Source organism: Papio anubis, chromosome 16, assembly GCF_008728515.1.
Source record: "Papio anubis isolate 15944 chromosome 16, Panubis1.0, whole genome shotgun sequence".
Lineage (NCBI taxonomy): Eukaryota > Metazoa > Chordata > Mammalia > Primates > Cercopithecidae > Papio > Papio anubis.
The window spans coordinates 15,086,082-15,094,784 of NC_044991.1; the positions used below are offsets into that span (position 1 = coordinate 15,086,082).

At 46.9% G+C, this 8,703-nt stretch overlaps 1 protein-coding gene across 6 annotated transcripts in view; it reads right to left on the bottom strand.

Annotated features, from left to right (window-relative positions):
* The window catches only part of LOC101003773 (apolipoprotein L6), a 39,682-nt gene extending 33,838 nt beyond the window's left edge, over window positions 1–5,844 (bottom strand). For 5 of the 6 annotated variants that reach the window (XM_031656352.1, XM_031656353.1, XM_017945287.3 and 2 more), the window contains exon 1: window positions 5,587–5,842. In XM_031656352.1, coding sequence (XP_031512212.1) covers window positions 5,587–5,827 — 241 coding nt within the window. In that variant the 5' untranslated portion in view covers window positions 5,828–5,842. Of the gene's footprint in view, window positions 1–87; window positions 177–5,586 lie in introns of all 6 variants that reach the window. The other variant, XM_009217186.3, reaches the window with a different exon arrangement.
* Between the last annotated feature and the right edge of the window lie 2,859 nt (window positions 5,845–8,703).

Consider the following 8,703-nt stretch of genomic DNA (forward strand, 5'->3'; position numbering starts at 1 on the left):
ACATTCTGAATCTTGCTTTCCATCTTTATCTTACGAAGATTCTGCTTTACCTGCCAGTGACACTAGCTGGAATGGAAGAAAACATACCTTGGCAGGCTGGAGATAGCATGTTTCTGATCCTCCTTATATTCAGAATGACAGGTGTTCTGGCTGAGAAGAGACGCTGTACTACCTTTCTATAGGAGAAAGAAGGCCTTCTCATTAGTATGGATCCAAAGCCCCTTTCTACCACTTACCTGTTCTGGGGTTTCAAGACATTCAAGATACCACTGTACGTTTCCCTTCTCAGAAAAGAGAAATAGTTTGAGATAATAAGATATAACTTATAGATAAGTAAAATAGCTAGTAAAATGCCTAGCTCAATAAATGTTCGGGAGCAACTAGTTTCTGCATTTTTCACAATTATGAATAGGATAAAAATAGTGTCTTACCTCGGATTGGCTTAGAAAGCAACCCCCAACTACTTTGTATGTTTCTTACAGGAGATACAACTGAAACAGTGACTCGAAAAAAGTTGGAACTAAAAAGTTGGGCAAAATCACAAAGGCAAAGGCAATGTCTGTGGCTGTAAGAGGAATCCTTGGGATGGAACTGTTCTGTGTCTTGATTAGCGGTAGCCACATACGTCCACATGTGAGAAAATTGCAGTAAATTAAACTTGGGAAACTCAGTAATGGGTCTATGGGATCTCTCTGTATTATTTATTATAACTGCATGTAAATCTATAATTATTTCAAAATAGAAACTTTTTTTAAAGTGGCAGGCAAGTACAAAAAAAAAAGTATTGTAACATTATTAATAGTAAAAAACAAACAAAAAAACACCTAAATTTCCACTTAAAGTAGACTGATTAAAAAAACTATGGCCTATCAAACAATGATATCCTATGCAGACATTAAACCAAAGGAGGCAAATTCATGTGAACAGATGTGGAAGGATCTCCTATATGCATTGGTAAATTAAAAGGCAGGGTTCATTTGTACACATAAAAGATAAATGTGACTATATAGACAAGCATCTATGCCAGATGCAGTGGTTTATGCTTTTTTTCTTTTTTCTTTTTTTTTTTTTTTTTTTTGAGACAGAGTCTTGTGCTATCACCCAGGCTAGAGTGCAGTGGTACTATCTCAGCTCACTATAACCTCCACCTCCCGAGTTCAAGCGATTCTCCTGCCCTCAGCCTCCTGAGAAGGTGGGATTATAGGCATCTGCTACCACGCACGGCTATTTTTGTATTTTTAGTAGAGACAGGGTTTCACCATGTTGGCCAGGCTGGTTTCCAACTCCTGACCTCAAGTGATCTGCTCACCTTGGCCTCCCAAAGTGCTGGGATTACAGGCATGAGCCACCAAGCCTGGCCAGTTTATGCCTTTAATCCCAGTACTTTGAGAGGCTGAAGTGGGAGGAAAGTAGCCAGACATGGTTGTTTGCATCTGTAATCCCAGCTACTCAGAAGACTGAGGCAGGAGGATCACTTGAGCCCAGAAGTCGGAGACCAGCCTTGGTAAAACAGTGAGACCTTGTCTCCGAAAAAAAAGAAAAAGAAAAAGAAAAAAAAATTTAATAGCAGTAATCAGTGATGAGATTAAGGGTCAGGAACCAGTGGAAGCTTGCTTTTCTCTAGGTCCCTTCATACTTTTTGTATCAATATTTTTTGCCACGTGGCTGTCTGTGATATGTTAAGCAATTAAAAAAAAAAAAAGTTTTCCTGTGAGGCAGGTTGAATAGTGTGCCCCTTCCCCTGCCAAATTCATGTCTGCTTGGAACCTTAGAATGTGACCTTATCTGGAAATAGGGTCTTTGTAGTTAAAATTAGTGAAGGATCTCCGGGTGAAATTATCCTGGATTTAGGGTGGCCCTGAAATCCACCACTGGTGTCATTATAAGAAGAAGAGGTGACAGAGAGAGACACAGAAAAGAAGGCCGCGCGCAGACAGAGGCAGAGATTAGAGTCGTGCTGTCAGAAGCCACTGAGGCTGCAAAAGGCACAGAGGGTCTCCCGGGAGCCTGCAGCAGAAGTGTGCCCTACCAGCACTGTGACTTTTTACTTCCAGCCTCCAGAACCGTGAGACACTAAATGTCTGTTGTTTGAGGCCACCCGGTTTGTGGTGCTTTCTGACAGCAGGGAAGCCAATATACTCCTTTGGATCTCTTCCCTACATTTGGTACTTGGTCCAGCACTTACGGCAGAAATGCCATTTCCTAGACATGGCTTCTTGCTCAGCTCATCCTCCCTTCTCTCATCCTCTTCCCTTCCACTTGTAAAAAGTTAGAAAAAAAAAAATCCTCCCTCACATACTCTGAAGGGACACAAATTCTTTATTTTTTTTTTATTTTTAATTAATTAATTTTTTTTTTTTGAGACGGAATTTTGCTCTCATTGCCCAGGCTGGCATACAATGGCACAATTTTTGGCTTATTGCAACCTCTACCTCCCAGATTCAAGCGATTCTCCTGCCTCAGCCTCCCGAGTAGCTGGGATTACAGGCACGTGCTAACACGCCTGGCTAATTTTTGTATTTTTAGTAGAGATGGGTTTCACCATGTTGGCCAGGCTGGTCTTGAACTCCTGACCTCAGGTGATCCACCTGCCTCAGCCTCCCAAAGTGCTGGGATTACAGGCGTGAACCACCGTGCCCAGCCTGGGACACAAATTCTTATTTTTTTTTTTTTTTTTTTTTTTTGGGAGGGGTCTTGTTCTTTCCCCGGCTGGAGTGCAGTGGCGCGATCTCGGCTCACGGCAAGCTCCGCCTCCCGGGTTCACGCCATTCTCCTGCCTCAGCCTCCCGAGTAGCTGGGACTACAGGCGCCGCCACCTCGCCCGGCTAGTTTTTTGTATTTTTAGTAGAGACGGGGTTTCACCGTGGTCTCGATCTCCTGACCTTGTGATCCGCCCGCTTCGGCCTCCCAAAGTGCTGGGATTACAGGCTTGAGCCACCGCGCCCGGCCCCCTACAAATTCTTATAGCCATTCATTTTCTAATTGTTTAAATGAATACAAGTTTACGGTTGAAAATTTAGAAATAAATTATAAAATCCACCTGTACACTCACCACATGGAAATAAAAACTAGTGACATTTTATTTTACAAACCAAAAATTTAAATGAATGCTGTTCAGGTAGTTTGTGTGAATTCTTGTCAGTTAACATTGTATCGTTGGGGCTGGGCGCGGTGGCTCAAGCCTGTAATCCCAGCACTTTGGGAGGCCGAAACGGGTGGATCACGAGGTCAGGAGATCAAGACCATCCTGGCTAACACAGTGAAACCCCGTCTGTACTAAAAAATACAAAAAACTAGCTGGGCGAGGTGGTGGGCACCTGTAGTCCCAGCTACTCGGAAGGCTGAGGCAGGAGAATGGCATGAACCCTGGAGGCGGAGCTTGCGTGAGCTGAGATCCGGCCACTGCACTGCAGCCTGGGCCACAGAGCAAGACTCCGTCTCAAAAAAAAAAAAAAAAAAAAAAAAACATTGTATGGTAGTAGTTCCCCAGGTGATATATAGAAACCGTGTCGCATTTCATTATACGAATGTATCACTACACATTCAGTAACTTTCTCACTGTTGAAACTTTGGGTTGTTTTCAGTTAGTTTTAAATTTTGTATTTATAATTTTTGGTTAAAATCCTTATATAGATGTGTGTCTACATGTTTGGTTATTTCTTTGGGGCAGTCTATGAAAAAGAATTAATGTGTCAAAGATAAAAACGTTCTCCCCTCTCTGGTATGTGAAGCTCGGTTTGATTTGAGGGACTTGGCACCTTTAAGGACTTACTTTCACCAGACATACATCTACCTGCTTTACAGTGACCCTGTGAAATCGATGCCAAGATTATGCCCATTTTACAGATGTGCAAACTGAGACATAGGGAGGTCAGTGTTACACAGTAAGCAGGAGAGCCTGTACGATTCCAGCCACGCTGAGTCTGGAGTGGTCGGTCCCAATCAGGGCACATTTGCTCCCCAGGGACGTTGCTAATATCTGGAGACATTTTTGATGGTCTCAGCTGGAGAGGGTATGTAGTGGGCAGACGCCAGGGATGCTGCCAAGCACCCTACAATGCACAGGACGGCCCCCACAACCAGGGATCACCTGGTTAAACATGACAAGGATGCCGGGGGTGAGAGACCCTGGTCTGGAACCCCATTTTTCACCAGAGTCCCTCAGTACCTCTCCCATTTTTTTTTTACATTAGTCCTATGGGATTCAGGGCAAAGGTAACAGCAGGAAACTCGTCTGAGCAGATCCCATTCCCTCCCCTCTGACCTGCTCTCGGTGGTTGTGAGATGAGAGTTGTATTGGGAGAGGATTTGAGACATTATTTTCATTAGAAAGCTTATAGGATATTTATGACAGTCTTTCCTTACCTGCCTTCCCCCGCAAAACCAACTTCTTCAGATACACAATCTAAGTAAGAAAAGTCTGCTTACTTTGAAAACACAGCTTCAAGATAATCTCCCAATGTTTTTTTTTTTTTTTTTTTTGAGACAGGGTCTCACTCTGCTGCCCAGGCTGGAGTGCAGTGGTGTGATCACTGCTCACTGCATTCTTGATTTTCTGGGTTCAAGTAATCCTTCCACCTCAGCACCCCCCTATCCACCCAGTAGCTGGGACTACAGGTGTGCACCATCACGCCCAGCTAATTTTTGATTTTTTTAGAGAGAGGATCTCACTATGTTGCCCACGCTGGTCTCAAACTCTTGGGCTCAAACAAGACACTTGCCTTAGCCTCCCAAAGTGCTGGGATTACAGGCATGAGCCACTGCGCCTGGCCTAGTCACCCTAATATTTATCACAAACTCCCTCACCCTCTTCCCAAACAACTTCACATAAACCTACATCTAGAAAACTCTGTAGGTTGGCTTTGCAGTTTCTGGACAACTCACCCAGCACCCTTTTTCTTGTGAAATGACACCCCTAAACCATTCCTATACTGAATTTCTAGAGAAACCCCTGTGGCTAATGTAATCACCTGCTTTCTTTCTTTTTTTTTTTTTGCTCTGTCGTCCAGGCTAGAGTGCAGTGGCATGATCTTGGCTCACTGCAAGCTCCGCCATTCTCCTGCCTCAGCCTCCTGAGTAGCTGGGACTACAGGCGCCTGCCACCACGCCTGGCTAATTTTTTGTATTTTTAGTAGAGACAGGATTTCACCGTGTTAGCCAGGATGGTCTCGATCTCCTGACCTTGTGATCCGCCCGCCTCGGCCTCCCGAAGTGCTGGGATTACAGGCGTGAGCCACCGCGCCCAGCTGAAATCACCTGCTTTCTAAGTGCCAGATCACCTCTGCTTAAGCCCTTGGATCCCCAGCAGTGGAGGGGCAAATGCAGCTTGGCTAGTCACATTACATGCTTTATCACATTTTGATTTAACCCTCAAATGGCTGTAAGGGACAGAAACCTACCAGGTTTAACACAGGAGAAATTGATCCTCAGACTCTCCCCAAGCTCTGGCTGGCATTTGAACCCCGCTGCTTGGACAGCAGCTCTTTTTCCTGAGTCAGGTGCCTAAAGCTAACCCCTTGGGGGCTTTGTCCTTCAGGGACTAGAGCAGCAGCCCCCTTCTCCCCCAACTTCTGCCTGCCATCTCACCTTCTCTCCACGGAGCTCTCCTTTGTGGCCTCGGGTCCCGAGGGCGAGGAAGATCCTGAACCTCTGTCCTTGACTCTCCGAGGCCCCCTGGTCCTACAGGAGGCTGTGAGCGTCTGGGCTGGAGAAAGACAGATAGGAAGAGTAGGGTGGCCTTTGAACAGGAATTGATTGTGAAACTGGTTTCTGTTAAGTGCTGCAGGAGAAAAAAAAGCCAAACTCTCGGGCTCTTCCAGGAAATCATGGGCTCCAGCTGTGCACTTTCATTTTCCTTTTTGCCTGTTTCTCTAACTGCATGCACAACGAGATGAAAGAGCAGAATCAAAGTCAGAAGGCCTGAGTCTCTCATCTCTGTCCTGGCTGTATTATAGGATGGACCTATATGGGGTATGAAAATAGCTCCTGTGGCTTAGAGCTCTGGTGAGGAGCCCATGAGCAAGCGATGGGGCACCTGATGAATAGTGGATTCACAGTAGTGATCATCACTGATTGTTCTGAAACTGCTTCCCTCCACAGCATCTTGATGTGGATAACAGCCCTATGAGGTGCACGGCCGGCATTAAAGGGCTAATAACTCTGAAATGCAGAATCCTCTGAAAATGGAAACTTTTTTATTTTATTTTTTATTTTATTTTTGAGATGAAGTGTCGCTCTGTTGCCCAGGCTGGAGTGCAATGGCACGATCTCGGCTCACTGCAACCTCCGCCTCCTGGGTTCAAGATATTCCCCTGTCTCAGCCTCCCCAGTAGCTGAGATTACCTGTGCCCGCCACCACGCCTGGCTAATTTTTGTATTTTTAGTAGAGATGGGGTTTTATGTTGGCCAGGCTGGTCTCAAACTCCTGACCTCAAGTGATCCACCCACCTCAGCCTCCCAAAGTGCTGGGGTTATAGGCGTGAGCCACTGCACCCGGCCTGAAAATGAAAACTTAAAAAAAAATAATAATTTATTCATTTAGTGGCAAAACCTGACCTGATCTGGCATGAATTCACTTATGGTTTTTATGTCTCTTGCTTAATTTGAATATTCACTGTCACTGCAAAAATATGAATATGTTTGACTGAGGAGGGTTGCTAGGGGTGGGTGGGTTATACAGTATGTGATACCTGCACCCCATTACCTTTCTAAAAATCAATTGGGAACTGTGACATGCATCTGGCCTCAAGGATTGGAGATACAGGATGTGATACTCTGTCTCCCACTCTAAGGAAGAGGAAACTCAGGCTTCTGGAAGTTGTGGGTTGTTAGTGATTACACAGCTAAGAACCAGTCCTAGGCGCTGTGTCTGCAAGAATGAGCCCACAGTGTGGTTACGGGCTGAGATCTGTGTCTCTCTAGCATTTGTGTCAAGTTGTGATCAGAAGTCACGTGGTTTGCAGAAATCCCCAGGCACCACCCCTAGCTGAGGCCACACCTGGCTGTTGCTTTGCAGAAGGCGTGGCCCACCTAGCCAGTCCTGGCTTTGCGACGACGGAGGCCACCTCCTGTCCCTGGGCCCTACGAGCAGGAATGAGGGGTTAAGGGCTGCTGAGTTGGGTCCTGTAGGGGCCTTTCCAACCCTGGCATCCCAGATTCCACAAGCCAGCCCTGCTGTGGCCTCCCACACTTGGAGAACACTCTAAACACAGCGTGACCTTGAAGCGGACTTGGCTGCCTGGCTGGGGTCGCTGAGCCATCCCAGGCCTGCCTGCTGTTTTCCCTGGCAATGGACCCAGATGTGGTGGTCACTGCTCGGTCCTGGGAGTCTCAGGGGCCAGACCGGCCATTGGATGAGGGGCAGTGTTTACCACCAGGGCTCTTGTGAAACGATCGCCCCAAGAGATGCTGTGTGAGAAAAATGTTCTGTATCCAAATGCAGGGAAGTGCTGCTTATGTAAGGGAACAGAAAACATCCACCCTATAGGTCAGATGAACAAAAGTGGGGAGTTGTTTAATTTCCTAGAGTCCACTTCCCTTCCCTCAAGGCCCAAGACCTGCTGAAAAGAAACAAACTGGCCTGAAGGCCCCTCAGTCTCTTGTGGTTTAAAACACACTCTCGGGCCGGGCGGGGCACGGTGGCTCATGCCTGTAATCCCAGCACTTCAGAAGGCTGAGGCAGGCCCAGTAGTCCCAGCACTTCAGGAGGCTGAGGCAGGCAGATCGCCTGAGGTCAGGAGTTCAAGGCCAGCCTGACCAACATGGTGAAACCCCATCTTTACTAAAAATACAAAAATTAGCTATGTGTCGTAGTGCGCACCTGTAATCCCAGCTACTCGGGGGGCTGAGGCAGGAGAATCGCTTGAACCTGGGAGGCGGAGGTTGCAGTGAGCTGATATTATGCCACCGTACTCCAGCCTGGGCAACAGAGTGAGACTCTCTCAAAAAAAAAAAAAAATTAAAAAAATTAAAAAAAAAAAAAACATGCACGCACACACACACTCTTTTGGATAAAGTCTGTCGTTTGGGGGTGAATGTTCAGGCAATTTAAGTTCGAATTTTCTGTCAGGGCTTTTTATGTTTTCTTAAAAGTTTGCCTCCTATTGAGGCTGCAGTGGACTGAGATTGCACCACTGTACTCCAGTCTGGGTGACAGAGCGAGACCCTGTCGGAAGGAAGGAAGGACGGAAGGAAGAAAGGAAGGAAGGAAGGGAGGGAGGGAGGAAGGAAGGAAGGAGGAAATTTGCCTGCCTCTGAGATGGCATCTGGGGGCAGGGGCTTGTACTGGCCCTCTGGGGTTCCACTGGCCCACAGAGAGGGTCCTTTGTGACCCTCCCACCAGGCATCACCGGCTCCCGGACACCTGGGTTCTGGTTTGCCTTGCACCTCTCTCGAGGAGCCGCAGGTTTTCTCTGTTGCAGCCACAACCAACCCACCCTGGGCTCAGGCTGTCTGCCTCCCAGAGAACTCACCACGCCTCGGCCCAGTGGCCCCTGGCACAGACAGGGAGGAGAGAAAGGCCTTGAAGCACATTTTGACCCTGAGATTCTTGAATTCCAGAAATTTCTTCTCTTCTCTCTGGCTACAGCATGTAAGGAGAGTTTGAGCAAACGCTGTCCTGAGTGCAATTTGCCAAATGTAGCAAAAGTTCCATCGTAACCTGCATTGCTTTGCCTGGAAGCAGTTTCGGGATCCTGGGAATCC